Here is a 25,081-nt window from a genome sequence, read left to right on the forward strand (position 1 = left end):
CCCCTGCTGCCCTGCTCCGTGGAAACTCCACTGATGTTCGATGCGAGCCAAGATCTCTTATCTTTCCAGCGATGAACTTTGCCTCGTGGCGTTCTAAAAGAGTAGATTTTTTTTAATAACTCATCGCAGTTTACAAAACATTTTCCACAGCCCTCATCTTTAAATCTTGCAATAACCCTGGCAGCTACGAATCGTACTTATTGCCTGCTCCTTTAAAATAAATAAATAAATAAATAAGCAAGCTTTTAGTTGGTTAAGCTCAACCCAAACCCAGTTCTGACTCCAGATCCTGACCTATGATGTTTTCAAGATCCTAAAAGAGTAATTTCTAGCTGAATTATTTCTGGCAAAAGAACTCAGCCTCGTGCAGGTGGGAGGAAGATAAAGAGGCAGCGGTCTGGGTGACGTTTCTGATTCATTTATGAATAGCATAGGCCTGTGAAGCCACTTCCTCCCCGCTAGCAAAAAGGAGACAAATATACACGACTGCACGGTGCCCTTTTGAAGGTGTAGTTTTAATTAGGCTGCACTAGGAGTTGGAGGGCTGTGGGGCCACTGAGTAGCTCATTAGCTTGAACAGGCATGAGCCCCTTCAGAACTGGCTCTCCCACAATTAAGTAGTGGACCAAAGCAGTACAGGGTCTAATTTGCTTGAAATAATCTGTGCATAGAAGGGAAAATTTCCTTAACCACATGCTCATTGAATGGGGAAGTTAGCCTTATGATTAGTATTAGTCCCATTGCCATCCAAGACTCTGCCTACTCTGGAGATAGACAATAACTGTGAACAGTTGTAGGGGAAGAAATTTTGCACTTCATCCTTTCAGGTTATCTGCATCTGATTCCACTAGAATCATTTTACAGCTTTATAGGCTGTAGATAACTGACAGCAGTGGAAACTAATTCCTGTCTATACACATGCAAATGACTTCTATCCAGTGGAGTGACACTCTCACTACCATCACCACCATGGAAAAAACAGTTTTGCCTCCACTTACACATTTATGTAATATTTTGATCTTTTCCTTGGATTGTCCTCTGAACTAGTGTTAACACCAGTTTTCTCATTAAAGTTAAATAAAATCTTCAACGTGTATTCATTCATTTTCATCTATGTATGAAGTCATGATTTTATCTTTTTTTGAAAATATTCTTTAACATATGGAATGTTTCCCTCTATTACATAGTTTTTTTTTCTTTGCCTGAAGTAGATTATATTATATCCACTTTTCATCTCTGGTGGAATCTGAAATTTAGCAGGAAAAAAATTGTAGCATTAAAGTTAAAATAACTTTGAAGAACTGTTTGACTCTCATGTTAAGGCTTAAAAAGTTTATTTAAAGACTCCGTAAGAGATCTCAAGGATAGAGAATTATCAACAGTGGCCCTTGCACATCCTTCTCCCCATAGCTGTTCCTCCTTACCCTTCCTGATAGAAATCAAATTGCCCAAACAATGACTTCCAATTTGCAGGAACAATTTCCCCTTTGACCAACTGCTCCAGGAACTACTAAACTTGCACTGAGCCTTCCCATGTCCTGAATTTTCAAATAAAAACTTATGCTAATCATGCTCTGGAAATGTGCAAATGAGTTAATTAAAAAGAGGTAATTCTATTTTTCATCTATGTATTGAACACCTATAATGTGCAGTAAAGTCTAGTTATTGTAAAATCTCTCAATTGTAGTCGTCATAGCTTTTAATTTTTAATATTTTCCTGACCATTCCTGCATGTTTTATATGAACTTTAATATCAACATGTCCAGTTTCATTCAAAAGTTTGTTGGTAGTTTTATTGGACTTGCATTAAATTTATAATTTAGGGACAACTGAAATCTTTATGATATTAAGTTGCCTATCTAAAAACAAAGGTATCTTTCATTTATTAAGGTCTACTTTTGTGTCTCTTAGAAGTGTTTCAAAATTTTCCTCGTATCAGTTTTGTGTTTTCTTGTTAAATTTACTCCTAAGGATTTTTATCTTCTCTGATGTTACTGGGGCTTTCTCTACCGTTGTATCTTTTAACTGGTTATGATTTGTGGACATGAAGTGTACTCATTTCTGTAGGGTAGTTTATATTCTGTCAAATACTTAATTACTGTATTGTTTCAGTTTGTTTAATCATTGATTTTTTTAGGGTTTCCCCAGTACCTAATAACATCAATTAAAAAAGCATTCCAATAAGTTTGAAGATGCAAAAATTAGAACTGAAATAAAGGCAGCTCCCAATTCACAAATGGATATAAAAGTTAATTGTTTGGTGGATGGGATGCTTGAAACTTCGGATATATTTTTTACATAGAAAATATACATAATCACCTGGTTTGCATTCTAACCCACACAGAGTTCAAATCTCTTAAATCCTAAAGACAGTAAGAAAAAGACCAACAATCCACTTTTAAAAAAGCAAAATATAGGAACATAATCATTTACAAAATAGGAAATATAAGTGGTTATTAAATATATGAATAAATGTTTAACCTCACTCAAAGGAGAAATACAAATTGAAACTTCAATAATATACCACTGATACTAGTGATAACTTACTATTTTGGGTACAGTATAAAGAAACAAGCCCTCTCGTACATTAATCACAGAAGTGAAATTTGGCACAATCTCTAAGGGGAACAACCTTGCATATATATCAAAATACACATATATTTTAATCCAGCAATTCTAGTTGTAGGAATTTATCCTTCAGATAAATAAATAAAAAATATCCTTCAGATATATACACTCAATGTGAGAAATATTCATATGCATCAAGGTATTCATTTTAGCCTTATTAGAAAAAAGTAAATACTAGGACCTGTTCAAAATAATAAATAATTATAGGTACTAAGCAATCATTTAAAAGGATGATATGGAATAATCTCCAAGATACACAGTTAATTTTTAAAAGTTAGGCAAAGAACATTATGCTTGGTATGTTTTCATGTGCTTAAAAATATATGTATAAATGTGCACATATACACACATAGACATATATGTATACATTTATTCGTATATTGAGAGTCAGAGATGCTTACATGTTTACAGAGTATCTCAAGAAGGATACAGAGGAAATAATAACATTGGTCATCTCTGGATAGACTGGCTGACAGCAGAGAAGGATAAGAGAGAAGCTAATTTTTGTCCTTTATCCTTCTAAATTTTAAGCTCTGTGCCTGTATTATCACTTTCTGATATCATTATTAATAATAATGGTAATAACATAATTGACATTTAAACAAAAAATAAAATGCATTTTAAGTTAAAACACAGTACCAAGAATAAATATTCCCCAATGAACGTGATTGTAAAGCCCGAAGACCACACACTGAGAAAAGCACAAGGATGCTTTGCTGGGCTTCTTCATTCCCCTGGTTTACAGGGACTCCGGCTCTTGTCATGATACTAACTGGCTCAGAAGTCAGGATACCTGCGGTTCAATGCTTGTCTCAACCTGTTTTGTTTCGTGCCTTTGAATATGGTAAGTACTATATCCAAAGCCTAAGCAATTTTAAACATTTTATCTCTAAAGGTTTAACCGTTGGGGTAGAGATAAGAATGGCAAGAGGCCTTTCTTCAGAGAGAAAAACTGAAGTTTACTAAATGTGGTAAATTGTGGTCGGTATTACGCTTTGCCCCTTGACTACCCTGAATAGTCCAGAAGGAGATAGACTTGAACATCAGAAAGAAGAGCCAAACTTTGTTATTTTTAGATGTCAGCTATTAAATTATTTTCAAAATACATTTAGTTTTGAAAACTGATCTGGGGTGGGTTTGTTACTACCATATCTAAGTGAGGGGGAGAGGGTCTTCTTAAAGGCCTATAAGGTCATATGCTGGACCTACAGATGAGACAAGTTATATGCATTAACTGCTACTGGTGCTAACTAAGGTCAGTACATTAACAACATCAAGCTTCCAAGCATACAGGATGGTAATTCTCTCTAAGAAGCATCTTCGGTTTATTGTTGGTTTTGGGGGAGTGTGTGCGCGCGCGCGTGCGTGTAGGAAAAGGATCAGTTTTTTAAAAAAGAAGAAAGATTGAGAATCTGGTTAAGAACAGCTCTGGCCAACTCAAATTGAAACTCCTTTGATCCTTCATCCTGCCTGCTGCTTATGACCTCCTATCTTCAAAACCAGCTAGATGAGAGCAGAGAGTGGGAAATAGTACAATTCGTATAAAAAGATTTTCACATAGCATTTTTTGTGTGCTTCAGACAGTGCACTGAAGTGTATGAAAGTCAGGGAGTTTTCACAAAGTGAATGCACTCATGTAGCCACCACCCTGGTTAAGAAACAGGGTGTTGGTATTGCCTTTTGTCTCATTTCTTTCTTCCTTTCTCTCACCTTTCACCCAGCCCGAGCCTTAGTGTTCACACAATATTTATTATATACAACAATTGAATTGCATTTGATTTTTCTGTATTGAACATTTTCCATTATGTACCAATTTCTTAAGCAGTTCTAAGCCAACTTTGAGATTTTTAAATATCTCAAAACAATGTGAACACTGTATTAAAAAATAGTTATATTTTATGACCAAAAAAAAGAACCTACTTTTACTAGATAAGAAAGTACGATTAACATATATACTAGTCTTTTTAAAAGTGAAATGAGTATATAGTTTAAATTAAAAAGTTAAGTTATAAAGAAATACAGTGAAAAGTTTCAATCCCTCCCCAGAAATAGTAATTTTACTCTTCCAGAGATAGTCTATACATATATAGATACAATTTAAATATTTAAATCTTTCCTGTTTGAATCTAAATAAGACCATATTGCATATTGTAATACATCAAGCCTTTTAAAAATAATAATGTAAGTGGCCCTTGTAAATGTGTTAGCCCATCCCACAACTCACACACAATGTATACATGGAGGTGCCGGGGATTGAACCCAGGACCTTGTGAGCACTAGGCACACACTCTTATCACTGAGACATACCTCCTCCCTCCCTTTTTTTTTTGTTTTTGTTTTTATTTTTGCTTCTTTGTATTTACAATCACTCTGCCCTTCTTATTTATTTTCAAGCTACTGTTTAAATGTAGATCAACTAGTTTCACAGGATTGAACACCCAAACTATGAATGAAGTAAACTTGAATGAGTCCAGCAATAAGGAACTTAAATCTCGAAATGAATGCAGGTTGCTGACTCTGTGAGTGCTAGGGGTCTGAGACACAACCAGAAGTTCTCTAAATTAGCTAAATAAAATAGAATGGCCTGCGGTCAGTACACCAGGGACATGTGTAGACTAATGAATACTGTACCAGGGAAAGCAATTACTCATAGAACTTTAAACACAGGAAAGGCTTTAGTAGATGATTATGCAGTCTGTGCTCAGTTGGCGGCAGAACTGGGAAAAGCAAGTCTTCTGGCTGTTAGTCCAGTAGCCTTCTTTATACCACCCCATCACCTCTGTGCTTCATGCCTTGCTAATACTTCCAAAATTTATACCTGGAGAGTTTGGCCAAAGGATGCTACTTGTGTAGTTGAAACTTTTTTCCTTCCACAGCTGCTAAGTTTCCCAAAAATGTCAACCTTCTTGTTCAATTCAAATACGCACAAAATCCTCTTAGTAAAATTCCAGGGTCTAATCAGCTATTTAATGTCCCACACAGCATATTTAAAAAAATTTTTTTCTTGTCACTTTTCCTATCAGTAGGAAAGGAGAAAGATATAGATTAGTTAGGGTGTGAACATTAGCAACACACCATCCATTAACGTTTTGACAATGTGTTGACTGGAAAGTGCATTTGCAGCTCCAAGAAGCTTTCTTAGCTGAAGGGAGAAAGTGCCCATCATTCGTCATCACTTTCTTGAGAACTTTTTTCTCTGCCGTAGACACAGACATCACTAGTGTACTTTCAAGCCTGATGGTGTCTGCTGTACATGGCTGACACTAATCCTGGGTCCATTCCTTTGAGGCCTCACTCAGTGAATGATCCACTTTCCAGAAGTTAATGGTTTCAGTTAGGCTCTCTCTCTGTTTTTTAACTGAAGTATAGTCAGTTTACAATATGGTGTACAGTACAATGTTTCAGTCATACATATACATACATATATTCATTTTCATATTCTTTTTCATTATAGGTTACTACGAGATATTGAATATAGTTCCCTGTGCTATATAGAAGAAACTTGTTGTTTATCTGTTTTATATGTAGTAGTTAGTATCTGTAAATCTCAAACTCCCAATTGATCCCTTCCCAACCCCTTTCCCTCTGGTAACCATATGTTTGTTTTCTATGTCTGTGAGTCTGTTTCTGTTTGGTAAATGAGTTCATTTGTGGTTTTGTTTCTTGTTTTTTTTAGATTCCACATATAAGTGATATTGTTTGGTATTTTTCTTTTTCTTTCTGGCTTACTTCACTTAGAATGACAATCTCCAGGTCCATCCATGTTGCTGCAAATGACAGTATTTAATTCTTTTTTATGGTTGAGTAGTATTCCATTGTATAAATATACCCACAACTTCTTTATCCAGTCATCTGTTGATGGGCTCTCTTGAGTTAAGTTTCACACCTAGGAACAGGCTGACAGACTAGCAGGAGCTGAAAGCTTCAGGAAGTGGTCTTTCCCTCTTGCCATCTCTCTCAGGGTCTCTTTCCTTGTCAGGAGCTCCCATCACCCCCAGGTGTCAAGGTTCCTCCTTCTATGCATAGTTTCAGTTTTAGCTTTAAGCACTGATAAGTTTATTCTCTGATGGTTCAGAGTTCAAATTCCCATGGGAGGAAATTTGGTCAATTTGGCTCATCTTTCCATGGCCAAGCTGGACTAGAGGTCATTGGTCAGCCTCTGGATTGGCTTTTGCCAAACGTGGTACTTCAGTCAGGACCACTGGTCTGGTGGTCAGTGGGGATGCTGTTATGACCTAGTGGCCACAAAAGAAGGAACGAGAGCAACTTCTTAAGGAAATCAGAAAGTGGACTTCTTTTAATATTGTGAGTAGGATTTCTTTAAATGTTTAATATTTATCTAAATATTCCATTCTTTTCATTGATTTGTTTTAGTGCTATATTTAACTGTATGACAAGAATTCAATGTTGTGCTTTCATTATTGCTTCTTGTCATGATAGTATCCGAAAAAACTAGAAGAGTCTATTTTGCAGAAGAGGAGTCCAGAGATGGTAAATAAATATCTTAAGGTTATCAGGCTACAGAGAGGCAGGGGATGAGAAGCAGAATCTCCTGACTCCCAGCCAAAGGCTTTAACCAGCACCTATACCCGATCCCAGAACTGGGAGAGAGGGTCTGGAGAATATTCTTGATAATTAGGAAATGTTTGTTACCAAGGGGATTTCCTTCATTTCTTATGTAAGAGGAGATACCAAAGAGAAATGAATGGCAACATGAAGAGTTGCAATACGTGATTACTACTTCCACTTAAACGTAAATTTGGCACATCTTCAAAACTTACAAGTTAAGAAATTATTTTAATATCTATCTAATTACAGAATTTTATCATGCTTCACGTTTAGTTTTCTTGAATACACATTAATTGAACTTTTCCTAGGTAACAAGCATGTGTATATAACAAATGGTAAATGACAAACTACCCTTTAAGAAAATTTTGATTTATTCAGTCAGCTATATCCAAATAATTTCAAGAGGCATATCAAAGAATTATTTTCAAATGGATTTTTTTCTTGCCGTACACAGTGTTAAGGGCAATTCCATCAGCTATTAAGCTCTGGTTTGACCTGCTCTGTCAAATGCTTGTTAAACGATACTCCAAACGGCACAATGTGATGTCAAGTTTCATTAATTCTTTCCCAAAGAGAGGTGTTCAGTATTCAAACTGTGTTTGGACTGGCGCAATCTGTTTATGTTTCAGCTTCATTTCAGAAGGTTCACAAGTACTCTGAAAGGTTTGGAACACTCTGTTCTTTTTCGCAATTTCTCTTCTAAAACAACCTTTGAAAGGACAATAACGATGTCCCATAAAACTGCTTTCAGAGAAGTCACTAAGAAAGTAGATATTTCAGGGAAGTGAATAAAAACGTTACATATATCAAGTTTTACTATGTTCATCATAGATGTATTACAAAAAATTAAAATCATCCCTTATTCAACTTTCTCAATGAAGTAAATCATCAACAAGATTACATTTGTTTTTATGTAAAACAATTTATTTTCAGCTAACAAGAACCATATGCATTGTTTCTAAAATTATATAATATCCTCTAATTCAGTTATAATAATGATTATATGTTAGCAAACACTTAAATGTTTTGCTGAATGACTTTCATACACAATAATATGGGGTAATAAAGACATTCATTTCAAATTTCTACATTTGAAAAAAACCACATAGATCAGTCATCCATTATTCTATCTTGTTAACCAACAAGAGAAAGGATTTATTAAGATTCTGAATCTAAATTTTGATGCTTTTGAAATGAATTTTTGGTTTCCCCTATTCCCCTGTGAATCAATTATAATTTTGAGTACAGTCATATTGCAACCATAATTCAGTTGCCTGCTGAAAATCTTTTCACATTTTGTCCTTTCCACCATTTTTCTGAAGCTGGTTTCTGGTTTGTTCTGTCAACACCAAAGGTTCTTGTATGATGGTTGCCGGGTAGTTTCTCCCTAATAGTTCAACTTCCACTTGCTGTCCCACTTGACTTAGCTCTATAGGGACGTACGCAAAAGCCAGACTCTTCTGGATGCTGTAACTGTAGCTCCCAGACGTTGTGTTGCCAACCACCTGAAACACAAGACCCCACCATCCTCAGCATCTTGGTCGCAGCTCTGCGTGCTTCCTCTTTAGATGAAAATGCTTAAAATATACATTCAACTTACAATCAGAAAGTAGTACAATATGCTGTCTGTGAGGATGACACCAAAAGGAAAACTTCACTTTGAGATGAGTAATGAAAGGTGAAAAATTATGAAAAAGACTTCTCAAGATAAGCATCTATGTTACTCCAAAATTCCTCAGTTCCAAATAATAACATCTAGTTTCTTAATACCTAGCACTGTTTTGCTCAGTCACAGAACAAGAGATCAGACAGGAGGAAGAATCAAACATTTTCATTTTGAACTTAAAAAAATTCTCTTCTATCAACAGATTAGCATGATAATAGACACAAAGGAGAAAAATCTAAAAACCCAAATGCCAACCTAGTCAACTGTTCTGACTGGGATTTAGAAAATGGCCTGCCAAAAGAGTGCTGAAATAAACTCTACTAATATATCAATAGTCAATGTGAAATGAACAGTCTATATGAATATACACAGCCTTTAACAAGTCCTGGTAGTTGCCAGGCACTTAAATAATTAACTTTACCCTCTCTAGCTCTACCATGTACAAAACATCTTGCTAGACATTCTAGAGAATGAGTAGAGACCTGTTTCCTACCCTCATGAGCTTCCGGCCTAGTTGAGGAATTAACATACAGATACAAGAAACCATAACCAGGAAGCCAAGACAGGCAACATAAGTAAGCCAAGATTTGTTCTGTATTTTGAAGGTGGGTGGAATTAGGTGGGTAGAGATAGGAGATGAAACTTCCAGATCAGTGGAGACCTGGAGTTAGGCCTGAATGATCAAAATGAATGAGGATGTTGGGGAGGGGATAGCTCAAGTTGTAGAATGTATGCTTAGCATGCATGAAGTCCTAAATTCAATCCCCAGTACCTCCTCCAAAAATAAAATTAATGAATAAACCTAATTACTGCCCTCCCCCCTCAAAAGGATGTAGGCGTTAAAAAAAAAAAAAAGAAAGAAATTATTGAGGATGAAACAGGATAACTTGGGATGGCAGACCAGAAGAAAAATAGGGAACACGGAATTGAAATTTAGGAGATGAAAACAAAGATTTTATGCTACAAAAAAAAAAAAAACAAACAAAACCCTACATAACAAGCTTGATTAGAAGGTAAGAGGAGTTGTGGAAACCAGGTCTAAAGGAAAGAATGAAAGAGAAGAAAAAACAGTAAAATGCAAAGAAAAAAAATGACACAGGTTAAAATACCACATTTATAAATGGTAAAAGGAAGACAACAAAAGCAAAATATGATACATGGCCCTACTCTAAACGGCTCCTCCTGGCTGCGTGACGGTGCATGAGCCCTGCAGCCTCAGGTCCAGCGCGGCCACTGCTCTGCTGGTAGCTGGCGCTTGACAACGTCCACGGATGTGCATCAGCCTGGCGATGCTGCAGCTGCCTCAGCACAGGGCCCACTGCGGTCAACGGTCAGACTGTAGCACCTCTTGTCTTTCAGATGCCAACACATTTATGACATTAAATACAGACTCTTATCTCCGTAGTCCCAGTATTTAATTATCCCGTTGAAACCCTGTATCAGAAGCTCTCCATGTAATTTCTAAGCTTATTATGGTGATTTAAAAAGATGTGAATGCATTCATTACTAAAAGCTGCTCTCTGGCAGATTCTCAACTGCCATGATATGGCTGAGAAGTATGTTTCAAAATGGTTTTTTTCCTCTAGATCAGAGTTCAGTGATAGAAAGCAGGCAGTTGGGTCAGGCCAATTAAGAGTTTTAATCATTGCTTTTGGAAAGACTTTCTTGGTAACTTTGGTTTCACTTCCAATCTGTAAAACTGAGATCTGTGTTTGGAGCTCTGGAAAAGTTAACCTGATTTTCTTGGGCATCTTAAGAAAACAGGAAGAATCCTGAACAAGTCTCTTAGCCAAATCCCCTAACTCACTGGATCAAAAGCCCACAACTGCTCTTCAGAGACTGTGTGCCCCATTTCCTTGGGCCTTCCCATCTCTTAAAATCCCAGCAGTGATTCGTCCTGCAGTTACTTCTGCATTAGTAACTTAAAGAAATAGTGCATTTATTTTGTGAACGCTATTCTTAAAATATTTATTGAATGCTTTGCTTTCTGCTAGATTACTTTCATTTCTCCTTTAATTTCTCTCTAATTTAGGGGTTAGTAGCCTACAGTATTTTAGAAATTTGGCCTTTCCTTTTATCTTATTACTAAGTCTCTAGGGTCAGGTTTTCCTTAGCATACATTCTGTATGGTTCTACCTCATAATTGTCCAGATCAATTAAATCCACTGCTTCTTTTTGCTCAGTGAATCACAAGAACACTCTCTCCCTCTGCCTTACAGTAGATTCTCAGATTCTTTGTGAAATCAAACACTGGCCTTCTTTTTACCAATATAAACAAGCCTCATTTATGTTTAGCCTTGTCTCATTCTTCTCTTAATGATGAGACTTAAGGCCTGTAACTGACTTAGAGAAGATAACACGGTAAATAGCCTTTGAAAGAGGAAACATAATTTAAACTGGATGATATATTGTGTTTCTTTGGTGTCTCTGTGTGTTTTAGTTTATTAATGATGAAAAAGGAGATTTTCTAAACCTTCCAAACTTCCTTCCTCAAAAACCTTTTCTTCAGAATTGACTTCCCAGAAAAGCTGCTTTTATGACTAATTAAAGCCCTCCTCAGGCCCAGCCTAATGCCTTGATTTTTAAAAATTAAACTTTACTTAAAATCTTAATCCCTCCCTCCAGCACTGCCCGTCTCCCAGTTGGACTCCCCTGTTCCCCAAGGCACTCATCACCCTCTGACATGCTGTTTTTTAATTCATTATGTTCATTGTTTATGCTTCCCTCCCCTGGAATGTAAGCTCCATGGGGGCAGAGATTCCTGCCTGTTTTGTTCACTGCTGTACCCTTAGCGCCTAGAAAATTGCTGCCACATGGTAGGCACTCACATTTGTTGAACAAATAAATGTGTGTCCTATCGCTAGCACTGAAATACTTGCAAGAGTAGAATACCAAATACCAAAGGCAGTACAAGTTCAGACAAAGTCAGGAAGTAAAGGTTTTAAAACATTTCATATTGCTCCAGAGTATAAAGAGGATCAAAGAGGGTCATCTGCCTGGTAAAATGATGACCTGACTAAGCATCAAAGAGCAGACAAGCTGTTATCAGGAAATTTAAAAGAAACAGTGTTAATAACTAAAACTACAATTGAGTTAGCAGCTCTGTGGACAGATGGCATGTAGTAGGAAAGATGAAAACTGTACTGTGTAAACTCAGGACACAGATACGGCAAAGGAAGTAACATCTAAAAATAGAACGTGGGTTTCCAGGGTTTTTCTGGTTTTTTCCATCTTTGTTGAGATACAGCTGACATATAACATTGTATAAGTTTAAGGAACAGGTTTCCAGTTTTTAACTTTAACTTAGGTATGGCCACATTTAGGATGACTAAAAATCTGTCGGTTGATCGTGGTTGATGTGGGGTTGCTACAGAACGTTACAGCAACATCTCTCTTTCATTCCATGGCCAAGTAAAACAGACTGTCAGTAGAAGGATGGGTATGGACCATATTAGGAGAGTAAGAAAGTTGAATGAGGATAGAATGAAAAATATAAAACCAAACAAAGATGAGGTGAGGGAAATATAATGACCAGGGTAAAAATTAGAGGTGAAAGAACCTTAGACATTATCTTATCCAGTAGCTTCATACAGATGAGAAAACTGAGACCCAGAGAAGCTAAGATCAGGTCAAGCAGGCAGTTAACAGCAGAGGGGGTTATCAATGGAATCAACGGCAAATTTGCAATCAGAGAAAGAACATATTAAGAAAAGAGGGCTGAGCCAGAGATCTAGAACAGAAAGAGGAAGTGGAGCCAGAGAGGGAAGAGTAGAAATCATTCAAACAGATGAGCAAACTCAACATAATTAAAGACAAGGCATTTAAGAAAGAGCTTGAGATCTGAGAAAAGATCTATTGGCTCATCATATCTAATAACATCTGCCTGTTACTCGGATGTGTAGAAACTGTGGGTATATAATGAAGTGCTAAGGAGAATGCAGCAGGCATTAGAGACAGATAGAAGAGCAAATGGGGTATTCATTATAGCTTAGGAGAAAGGATAAGTAATTCAAAGTCCAACTATACCTGGGTCACAAATCAGCTCCATCAATCACTAGCTGTGTAACCTCAAGCAAGTTACTTAACCTCTTTGAGCTCCAAAGCCTCATCTTTAAATGGGAATGATCACACTTATCTAGGATAGTGTTGTACAAGTCAGTAAGAGCACATGAAAAATATCCAGCACAACAGGAACTTTGTAGACATTAGTTCCACATAAAAGTGACCCATGCCTCAACCCAAATGGCCACTTTCTTAGTAATCCAAAGGCTGAGATTTGGGGCCACAGGCTCACCCCACCTCCAGTGCTCATTTTGTCACTGAAGTGATGGGGAAAATGGAAACAAGTATTAAGCAGGATGGAATGCATAAAGAAAAAAAAAAAAAAAACCCGGGCATAGAATCTGTGAGTCTTCGGGTACTGACCACACAGACCCTGTTCAACACAGAACAGCTGTTTAGATGAGTCTTGAAGGTCCTGTGGTTGCCACCTGCTCCAAGTTGAGTGTCCCTGCCTGGTAACAGCAGCCAAAACACAGCAAGATGTTGAGCCAAATTGGGTTGCATGAGTAGTCATAAGAAGTAGAGGAAGTGAAGCTCTGTTGGTAAGTTACCTAACTCCGGCTTTACTGAATGCCAACACAGAAAATGAAATGCAGCATTCCTAAATGAAAAGAAGGTAATCTTCTCCTGAAGAACCAAAAGATTTCCACTTTCCATGTTACTTTCTAAGGTTCTACCCTCCCTTGTCATAGATGCTTTCATTTCGGAAAATTTATTATCTGCTAATGCGCTAAGGTAAGAATTGCCTTCTTCTGAAAGATCCTTGAGAAGCTAAGTCAGAATCCCCAAATCTTTATAAAATCTCTCTTGCATTCACAGATGTGGAGGTGTCGTGAGCAAACAGATCATTTTACCCTCTAAATCACACCTTTCTCATCATCCAATGTATTTCAAGTCCTTGGGTTTGTTTTGTTTGATGAAATAAAATAAACACATTTGCAAAAATGAGCAGCATTTCATTTTCCTTTCAGTTAATTAATGTCTGTTCCTTGAATGTCAGTTCAGAAATCCAAAGAGTATCATCTCACCAAGAGATAAATAACTAGCCAAAAACTGCAAGAGGAAACAGAGATGAGGAGAGTTTCTGCAGTAGAAACACTGCAGGAGCCCGTGGCCATGAGGTCCTCAGCACTCACCTTGCCATTCCACCAGACACTTTCATTTCCCTCTGGATCGACATCGTCCGTTGCCAAGGTGAGGCAGACCAGTCTCCGTGTCAGCCCCTTGGCTCTAATCTGTTTCAGTGCTTGCTTGCCTATGAAGTCTGCGGGCTGCAGAAATCCAAGATAATGATGATGAATGAACGCTCAGACAGTGTGACAAGGTTAGAGATGCAAGCATTTAAATCTGTCTTTGCTATTTTCTCGCCAATTACACATTAAATAAAAATACAGATTGGATCAAACGTCTAGACAAATATTTCTTAGTCCTCAAATGACAGTATCCACCACCTATTCCTTCAGAATAGGTTACACTTAAGGGTAATAACTTGTGATAATTTTACCAGAACTACCTAGGCAGAAAAGCAGAAGGCATGATACTGCGATGGTGGATTATAAGTGACCCTTGTATCTAATGGTTCTGGACAGTGGGACTGGCAGGCAGCAAGCTGGGTGCAACTCAAATTTCTACCTAAAGTAAGCCTTTCACAAGAAAGAAATTCACTTTTTTGAAATGTGATGCCAAAACAACTCCAAAAAGCCTACATTTTTTTTTCCTTCTTCAGAATAATGGTCCCAGGAATGTATTAACCTACTGGGTTGCATCATTAGTTCATTCAGGCAATTTATTGAGCTCCTACTGCATGTGAGGCATCATGCTAGGCCCTGTATGGGTTGCGAAATTAAGTCTGACAGAGACATTTTGATTAAAGAACTTATTCTCTAATGCTGTGCTTTTCAACCTTTTTTCCTCCTCTTTCCCTGCAACACATGCGAGATGACATTCCTGTTCCTAACGTATTCTCCTGGGCACACTCAGGGTTGTTCCCACAGAGATCACCTTGAATCTATTCTTACACGTTACAAAAGTAGGAATCATGCAAACGTCAGGATTTGCACATTTATTAGTAACATGCTTTACAATTGAATGGGACAAGCAAGTGAGAGATGACTCCTCAGTGGAGACATTTAGCTACTACAGGAGACAATTCTATCCAACCAGAATGTCAGGGACACGTGACAAGTGTGAGGAACTGCAGATGCTAAGAGCAGTGAGGGTGCAAAGGAGGGAAAGCTGACCCAGGTGGGATGTTGGGGAAAGGCTTCTACCTGTATTTGCCCATCTCTTAACTTACAAGTAAAAGGAAGAACTGGTGATCTCTAAACCACATCTCTGGGGAGTTAGATTTAATTCGAGATTATAATGTGGAAGACAAAATTCTCAAAACAGTTCTCATAGACTACTTTCTGAAAGAAAAGACTCAATTTTAATTGCTTCAGTGCTCCAGGAAGAAAGGATTGGGTACAATAAGTCCCTTCACCTCTCAGTGGAGCAGCAGGAGGGATCCTCACACATTCTCTGTCTGAGACTCTCCCCAGTTCACTCCTTTATGGATTCAGAACTTCTAAGACAAGCCCACAAAGAAGTATGATTTCTATGAATAGCACAATTAAATTGCTGACTGCACAGGGAGCTAAAGAAAGTTTCTACTGGCCAAGGTTAAAACCACTGCAAAATCAAAGTCCAATTCTCTCCTCTTTGCTGTGATCCAGATAGTGAGAACCAACTGCAAGCCTTACTATGAAGCCAGATAAAGATTCAAAGACTAGAACCTGTGTTATTTAAGACAGGACTACTGGGGAAAAGCAAAACTACATACACAGGAAGAGCTTGATTTATTTGAATTCTTATGCAGGATAAATTTAGTGTCACCACACAAGTCATAGCAAACCAAAGTTCATTATAGTTAAAATATGTATATGTAAATACAGAAAGAACTCTACATTTTTTTTTTTTTTTTGCTATCTTTTCAAAAGAAGACAAGCTATCATGCATACATGATGACCAGGGGTACTTTTTAGAGTTCTTGTCTATATAGGAAGTCAATGACTGCAATGAAAAAAGTCTCACACTTCACTGTGTAGAAAAGCACTTAGAACAATCCTGAGTGGCCATGCATTCCACAGTGTGATTTGTGGAGTGTCAGGAGAGCCTCAACAGTCTCCTCACCGCCTGTTATGGAATCTGAGTCTTTGCTGTTAGAGATTCATTGAAATCTTGAAGGTTTTGAGTCCTCCTGAGTCCCTATTATGGAATTTTCTTTCAATTATATACTCAACTCTTGTTATGCCCCTGCTATGGGATCAGATACTAGACACAGGGTAGTCAAAACTAAATAGAACATGGTCATATAGCTTCTGGGAGGCCCCTGAGGAGGTGTGACCCCTTTCCTCCCCATCACAACATGCCCAGTGCTGAAATTATTTTGTCTCCTTAATGTTTTAATGTATTAGAGATAAAAAAAACAATAGTTTAAGATGACTGGAAACATGGTAGAACGTGACAGTTGATAGCATACAAATCTGCTATACCAGTTTGAGACATGACTTGATGTGGCTTCTGTTTGTTTTATGGGAGTATAAAAAATCACCTCATTTTGTTAATTTAAAACAAAAAATGTCTAATGCACATGTAAGGCAGAAATGCAAACAAACAGATGCTATGTTAAGGGTAGGGGCTCAAGAAGGCATATGATCAGTTCCATCTGCAGTGGGAGAGTGGGGCTGGGGCAGCGATCTGTCAGCAACAGTTTTATAGAGGAAGCGTGGTGAGCTGGGTTTGCAAGATGAGGCTTCATGATAACTATTGTCTGCATAGCCTTCTCCCAAAGTCCTTTGACCTTGCCAATAACCCATAGATGGTGGATTTGGGGTCTAAGAGAAATAAGGTAACTTAGCCCAAGACACCAACAAACTGGTTAAGAACCAAGCTCTCAGGAGTCCCGGCCCCACTCCTTTCACTTTGGGCTGCCTTCACTGAGCCACTTAAGTCAGTATCTGCTACACCTCAGAGGGGCAGTGGGGAAACTGGCCACAACCAGTTGGGGTGGGCTCTGGGGCGGGTGAGAGGAATAGAGGTGCTGGAAGGGGAGCATAACTGCCAAACTCACAATTTCACCAAAGTCTAGGCAGGAACATAAGGTATCAGTTAATCACAAGAAATAGGAAAACTTCCTTTAGAAGGGAAAAATTAAAGTAATAAATTCAGTAAAAAATTAATACTATTAATAAATCATATTTGCAGTATATTTGGCCCTTGCTGTGTGCCAGACGCTATGCTGAGGGCTTTAAACCATGAGCTCATTTCCTCCTTGTAACATTCCTGTAAGACAGAGAATTTTATCCCCAGCTTATGAAGAGGCAGCCCAACAAAGTCCTTCTTAAAGCTCAGTTACGTAAGTCTGCACCTTTAGATTTTATCCATATGTATTTTTTAAATGACTATGCCTGGAGTCTATCATTGGCAGGCACAGTTGATGTAAATACTCTCAAGAATGTTTCTTTTAAATTATTTCTAGGTAGCTTGAACCTGTTTTGAAGGACATTCACTACACATTATTTTTTGTACTACTTGAAAGGGTTTTAAAAACACCCTGAAGTCAGTATTAATGAAATTTAACATCTCTATCTGTATGCCCCTGGATTAGTAAGTGATCTTGTCAGCAATATCATCCTCAAACATGAATGAAAACAATACTTTAACAAACAACAAAAACCTAATTAAAAGTAAGGAACACATACTTAACACAGACAAGATGTGTCACCTACCCCAAGACAATTCTCCCTTCTCAAGCTAACCTTCAGCTTGACTTGGGAAGATTTAAAGTGCTGTAACAGCATTTCATTCTCATTTTACTTGGCTTTCTTCCCAAGATTGTAGACTTTATTATATAGTTATTAATTATAAATGAGAAAGGAAAATGTATCTGAAGGGTTAGTGCTGTGATTAAAATTGGTGATTTCAGGATGACCTGAGAACAGAAATAAATTTCTTTAATGAGTCACTACCAAATTAACTATATAAATATCTGTTAATATCTTTGAGAAACACAGAAGTTTCTGGGACACTAAGATTATACCTTAAAATAGTTTGGGCTTGTATTTTTTATCCTAAAATTTTAAAAAGCAGTAAGAGCCACTAAAACAACCACCTGTAATACATCCTAAATTTAACACCCACATAGATGAAAACATTAAGTACATTTTAAGTGAAATGTAATCACTCATCTCTTATTAGCTTTCTTAAAAGCAAACTTATTAACTAAAAGCACACAGAAATGAAAAAAATTCAACCAGTGTATTTTTGATTGTGCCTCTTACAGCAATGGAGAGTTTTCACATGTGTAGCTGAAGTTGAATCTGACAGCAGCAGTGGAAGCAAGGTTTTGATATGAAGTCAGGGTAGTGGGCTCTTACATTCCAACAGAGATTATGAAAACCTAGTCTTGGGCCTTTTCTGTTCATTTGTTTGGAGTTAAAACTCATCCGAAAATTCAAGGCAGTCATCAGTTTGATTGAATTTTTTGGCCACATTCCTTTGCAACCTAAATATCAAAAGTTTCCAAAGGCATGAGAGAATCAGCGCAACATCCTGGGTCCCAAGCAAGCTCCCCTTAGAAGCCAGGCTCAGTACTGCTCGTGGAATCCTGCCCCTACATTTATAGATGTGGACAGAGCTGCAGAGAGACCCACTGGTCACCAGTTACTGTAAGTGGCAGAGCAGAGATGAAAATCCAGGTGGCAGACTTCTGCCACGGTCCCTCAACACATTTCTGAAAAGTTCCTCATTTAAAATGGGACTCAGGGGTCACCATTTAAAAACAGTTCCAATAGGAATCCCTTTGGAAAGCACTTGGACATTACTAACCATGCCGTTCATGTAAACCTTAACTTTCTCTGGTCAGTTGTCAAATACCAGGTACACCTGTGTTTGTCTCACGGTCCAACTATTAAAGCTGTATAGTGGATTCAGTCATTTTGGGGAATGGATCCGATCGGCCCACCACCCCATCAAGGCAAATTATGCCATCATTCATTTCATAGTCATACCATTAGAATCACAGAAGTTTTGAAGCAGGCAGAAAACTTAATCAAATGTCATTTTTCATATGAGAAAATTAATGTTCGAAGTTAAGGGTCTTGCCCAAAGTGACAAAGTGAGTTAGCACCAAACCTTGAACCTAGGCTTTCCAGTTCTCAGTTCCTTTTCCACTATGCAGAGCTTTGTAAACAGTCCACGTAAGTTTATAATAACCACAACTTCAGTATCTCTTTACTAGCAAAATATTAAATTATTAACATAGCGACTCCAGTCTGTTATTATTGGCAGGAAAAGAATACTCCCACATTCACATAGTTTTCATTCTCTGTTCTTGGCAATTTAAAAGAAACAATTCATCTAGCACTTTTTCTAACCAAAATTATGAATCAGTTAAGTATTCCTTCTCAAAATTAGCGTTTAGTATAACTAGAAAAGGGACTATTAACCAAAATAAAGGTGGGGATACATCAAAACCTGGAGAAAATCTTCAAAATATGAGTCCTCAGCCACACCAATAATTAGGTCAATTAGCATCCAACCCCAACTAGATGTTTCAAAACAAAAATAACCCCCATTATGTGTGTTTTATGACTTTGACTAGATTCAATATTAAAGAAAATATGCATTTTTTGTAGAATAGATAAACAAGATTATACTGTATAGCACAGGGAAATATATACAAGATCTTGTGGTAGCTCACAGCGAAAAAAATGTGACAATGAATATATATATGTCCATGTATAACTGAAAAATTGTGCTCTATGCTGGAATTTGACACAACATTGTGAAATGACTATAACTCAATAAAAAAAGTCTTAATTTGACACAACATTGTAAAATGACTATAACTCAATAAAAAATGTTTAAAAAAAAGAAAATATGCATTTTTTTAGTTTTTGAGTCTGAGGATTCACAGGAAAATGGTGAAATGGACCTGTGGCTTTAATGGACTAGATATACTTTTATGCATAACTGCATTAGCAACAATTAGAATGTAGAGTTTTTGTAACAGTTCTCATCTTCCTAGACTACAGCAAAGAACAACTGCTCATTTGGTGTTTTAAGTTAAGCACTCAAGCATAAATGCAAAGTAAAGAATTTTTAAAGGAAATAAGAAAAACACAAATAAATGAGGCCTTAATAGGGGCCCAACATCTTTCTTGCTGGGGTCTTCAAAAAACTGAAAGGTCTTTCTCTATAATTGTTTTTCCCTAAAAGATTTTTTTAGATTCAATTCACTAAGATGGAAGGGGAACTAACATTTACTGAGGTATCAAATGTGCTTTATCTCACAAAAACTTCTAAGGGGGCTATTTTCTTCATTTTACAGATGATAAAAACTGAACTGCTTATAGGTTAAGCAACTTGTTCAGTTTTAGAACCAGTAAGTGGCAGAGCCATGATTCAAACCCTTTGAACACTTATCAAGCCCCTGTGAATTATCAGACACAGTGCTAGCCCGAGGGATTCTTGGCCTCAGTCCCCAAGAAGTTCACAGTCTAGCTGAGGAGGCAGCCAGTACTACAAGGTGTGAAAACACCACAGTAAAGTACAGGGTGGTATAGAAGAGGGGTCCCAACACCACTGGCTTTAATTGCCACCTACATATGAATGATCCAAATCCAGACTCTCAGAGCAGAGGTTTCCAAACCCATGTGCTCAGCTGCCACCCAAGACTCCACTTGGCTGTCCCATAGACCCCACCCTCACAAGTCCTTCCAGCCTCCAAATCACACCCCTCCTGTATTTCCTGGTTCATTAACAGTATCCTAGATCCTCCTTTCCACTCCCTTCACAGATAGTCCTCCACGTGGTCTCCATCTTCCCTCTTGCTATCACTGACACCTCTTTCTTGTCCATCCTATGGCCACTGCCTTAGTTGAGGCCCTCAACATCTCTCCCCTGGATTTCTTAGTAATTGGGAAAGTGATCTCCCAGTCACCAGGGTAATTCCCTTTTAACCTGTTTTCCATCACCGGAGTGTCACTCCTTACTCAAAATCCTTCAATGGCTTCTCAGTATCTCCAAGATATACTCCAAATTCCCTAGCCTTGCGGAGGAGACCCTTCATGATGAAGTCCCAGTACTTCTCTAGCATTATCTCTTGACACTGCTTTCAGCAAAAAATTATCTGCTGGGCATCTGCTACATGCCAAATCTGATAGGTGCTGGGGATAAAATACATTTGGTAAACAAAATGTATTTTGTATTGCCAGAACCTGTACTTGAGATGATTACATAAAAAGATCAAGAAAAATGAACAGAATAATTGCAAACTGTAACACATCCTATAAGAAGGATGTAGCTGCAAAGTTTCTTTTAAAAATTACGGAATAAAATACAATAATATAGAAAAAAGCAATACATTATTACTAAGTGGGTTTTATGCCAAAATTAAAATTGGGTTAACATTTGAGAATAAATGTAATTCACTGTATAACAAAGTAAAAAGGAAAAATCATGTTATCTCAATGGATGCAGAAAAAGCACTTGCCAAAATCTTGCATTTCTAATTTAAAAACAAACAAAACTTTCAGCACTAAGAATAGAAAGGAATGTCCTCAACCTGATAAAGAGCATCTATGAAAAATCTACAGCTTGCTCTATAAAAACCGACAGCTAACATCATACTTGATGATGAAAGACTGATGATGATGAATATTTTCCATCTAAAATTAAGAAAGAAGATAAGCATATCTACTCTTAACATTTCTATTTAACTTTGTTGCAGTTTCAACCAGTGGAGGTTCTAGCCAGTGCAATAAGGGAAGAAAAAGAAATGAAAGGCATCCAGATTAGGAAAGACAAAAAAAAGCTTTTTTTTTTTTTTAAATACAACAATTATCCATGGAGAAAATCCAGTGGGATCTACAAAAGAAAGAACTACACAGAAAGTACTAGAACTACTAAATGGGTTTAACAAAGCTGCAGAATGTAAGATCTGTATATAAAACCCACTGTTTTCTATAATTGTTTGAAATTAACAAATGAAAATTGAAATTAAAAATGCCATTTACAATAGTATCAAAATATAAAACACTTAAGAATAGATCTGTAAAAAGATACGCAAGACCTACAAACTACAAAACTTTCTTAGAATTAAAGATTACCTAAATAAACAGAGAGATATACCTTATTCATGAGCTGGAAAATTTGAATTGACCTATAGATACAATGCAATTTCAATCAAAATCCCAGGAGGCTTTTTAATTCATGGAAATTCAAAGGACCTAGAATAGCTAAAACAACTTTGTGAAAGAAGAACAAAGTTGCAGGGCTATCACAACCTGATTTAAGCTACAGTAATCAAGTCATTATGGTATTGGTATCAAGAAAGATAAATAGATCAAGAGAACACAATAGAGTCCAGAAACAAACATATATGGACAACTGTTTTTTGATAAAGGTACAAAGGCAGTGCAATTCGAATGTATAGTCTTTTCTCACAAATGGTGCTCTCACAATTGGACATTTATATGCTAAAAAATAACTTTCAATTGATATCTTGTACCAGTTACAAAAATTAACTAAATACGAATCACAGATCTAAATGTAAAAAGATGATAAAACCTCTAAAAGAAAACAGCAGAAAATCTTTGTGAATTTGAGTTAGTAAAAGATTTCTCAGATACAACATGAAAAGCATGATCCATAAAAGCACAAGGACTTTAAAATTTCAAAAATTAAAAACTTCGGCTCTTTGAAAGTCACTATTAGACAAATGAAGATTTAAGACACAGACTGGGAAAAAAATATTTCCAAAGCATGTACCTGATAAGGACTTGTACCTAGAATATATAAAGAACTTTCAACACTCAAAAACAGGGCGAAAAAAGAAACCAGTTAAAAATGAGTAAAAATGTGACCAGATACCTTACAAAAGAAGAGATAGGAATGGCAGACAGGCACATAAAAAGATGTTCAGCATCAAGTCATTTAGGAGATAAATAAAAACCATGGTAAGATACCACTACACATCTCTTACAATGACCAAAGTTAAAAAGGCTGACCACAACAACCGCTTGGCGAGGATGTAGAGAAACAGGAAATCTCATATACTGCTGGTGGGAATGTAAAACATAAAAAGGGGTAAACCACTTTGTAAAACAGTTTCTTTAAAAGTTGACATATACCTGCCATTTTATCCAGCCATTCTACCCCATATTTACTCAACAGAAAAGAAAGCCATAGTCCATACAAATATACGGATGTTCATTGCCGTTTTATTTGTAATAACTCTAAACTGGAAACAACCCAGAAGTTAGTCAATGAGCATATAAACAAATTGTGTTATATACATACAATGAAATCCTACAAAAAAAGAGGCAAAAATTTCCTTGAGGGCATGTCAAGGTGTAGGGAAGGTTGGGAGGCAGGGATTGCCAAGGGGTGAAGGAAATGTTCACCATCTCTGTAGCTGTGATGGTTTCACGAGTATATACATGTATTAAAACTTATCAAATGGTACACTTTAAATATGTAATTTATTGCTAAGCTATTAAAATAATAAAAATAAAACAAAAGCAATCCAAAGAATTACTTCAATTCATTCCCAGCCCAGGGTTCCACAGACTTCCAGATTAGAAAGCAGTCAGCTAAATAGCACACTTAAGCTTCTAGGTGGAAAACAGAGTATTGTTTCATAACAGAAATTGGATATAAGAGGGATAATGATTCAATGACTGTTAGTTTAATACACTCTGACAGATGTTTCAGGAATGATAAACTAGATCTCAGCTGAGGTTTTACTTCCTTTTTTCTTTCTTTATCATTTAGCGATGGAAATGGATGAGAGAATAAGGGTGGCTTAATCTAAATGACACAATCATGTGGCTCACATAGATAACATGGCACCAGTGTCTTTGATCAGATGCCCCTGCTCTGCAAAGTGGTATTTCATAGAATATTAGATATGGGACCAGCAGTCTCAGGTGGAAAATGATGTTAAATAGCTTTCCCAAGGCCACACATAAACAATTTGGTGACATTTTTAAAAATTCAATTCCAAAAAAAAAAAAAAAAAAAAGACTTGGGGCAGAATACATTAACTGGTAGCCAATCCTCTGACCAGGCCACCAGTTTTTCTGATTTCCTGTTTATTCACAGGACCACATCAGGCATGAGGTTTAAAAGAACTGAGACAATGATTCTTAATCTTCATTGGATAATAAAAACAAGAACCCCAGCCCCTACCCCAGTGTTGATCCAATTTGTTTAGGCAGGACAGTGTTCTCAAACTAAAGCGTGACACAGAATCACCTGGGGAGCCTGTTAAAACAGATTGTGGGCCCCACCCGCCAGCGTTTGATTTTAGGAGTTGGAACGGTGCTCAGTAACTTACATTTCTAACAAATCCTGAGGTCACATTGACGCTGCTGGTCTGTGAACCACACTTTGAGAGCCACCGGAGGTAAGAAATTAGGTGATTTTTTTACTTTAAGTTCCCCAAGATAGTAACATTCAGCCAGTTGAAAATCATTGTTCTAAAAACAATCATTCTCAATCTTCTTTGGAATCACCTGGGGAATTAGAAAAAAAAATACTGCTGCCTGATTCCCTACCCAAGAGATGCTTTTTTTTCTTTTAAATTGATCTGGGACACAGCCCGAGCCTTGGGATTTTTTTTTAAAGGACTGCATGATTTAAAAGAACCACAATTCAGATGATTCTAATGTGCAGCCAAGCCTGCGAGTTGCTGAAAATTTTCTGCTTCCTCAATTCTTACTACCATTTACCTAAAATTTCCCCAGAGCTGGGTACTTTTGCCATTATAACATATTAGAAATTCCTTTCTAACTTCTTGTCTGTGAACAGTGACTTGTTTCCACTTTGATGTTTTACTAATGCTAATACTTCGTGAGTACTTGCATGTTGAAGGCCTGGTAGTGAGGGCTTTGCCTGTTTACCATTTGTTTGTTTTGCTTTGCTTCCTGAATGGTTATGCTTTAAATAATCTTTCCTCAAAGAGAGAGCTTGTAATTTCTAAAATCAACATTGTCTTCTAATTTGGGATTAATATATATCACATTTTATTCTGTTTCTTGGGTTTAGAAACCCAAGATGTGGGGGGAGGGAGCGGAGAGAGGGAGAGAAGGGGCAGGGTGGATCTTATAG

General features: G+C 37.1%; 1 protein-coding gene across 13 annotated transcripts in view; it reads right to left on the reverse strand.

The window, feature by feature from the left end:
• Positions 1-7,550: 7,550 nt before the first annotated feature.
• DMGDH (dimethylglycine dehydrogenase) overlaps positions 7,551-25,081 on the reverse strand; it is a 53,510-nt gene continuing 35,979 nt past the window's right edge. For 11 of the 13 annotated variants that reach the window (XM_074360153.1, XM_074360123.1, XM_074360126.1 and 8 more), the window contains 2 exons: positions 14,062-14,196; positions 7,551-8,702 (listed from right to left, as the gene is read on the reverse strand). In XM_074360153.1, the coding sequence (XP_074216254.1) occupies positions 8,487-8,702; positions 14,062-14,196 (351 nt within the window). In that variant the 3' untranslated portion in view covers positions 7,551-8,486. Of the gene's footprint in view, positions 8,703-14,058; positions 14,197-25,081 lie in introns of those variants that run through there. The other 2 variants (XR_012505136.1, XR_012505131.1) reach the window with 2 other exon arrangements.

This window comes from Camelus bactrianus, chromosome 3 (genome assembly GCF_048773025.1).
Source record: "Camelus bactrianus isolate YW-2024 breed Bactrian camel chromosome 3, ASM4877302v1, whole genome shotgun sequence".
Classification (NCBI taxonomy): domain Eukaryota; kingdom Metazoa; phylum Chordata; class Mammalia; order Artiodactyla; family Camelidae; genus Camelus; species Camelus bactrianus.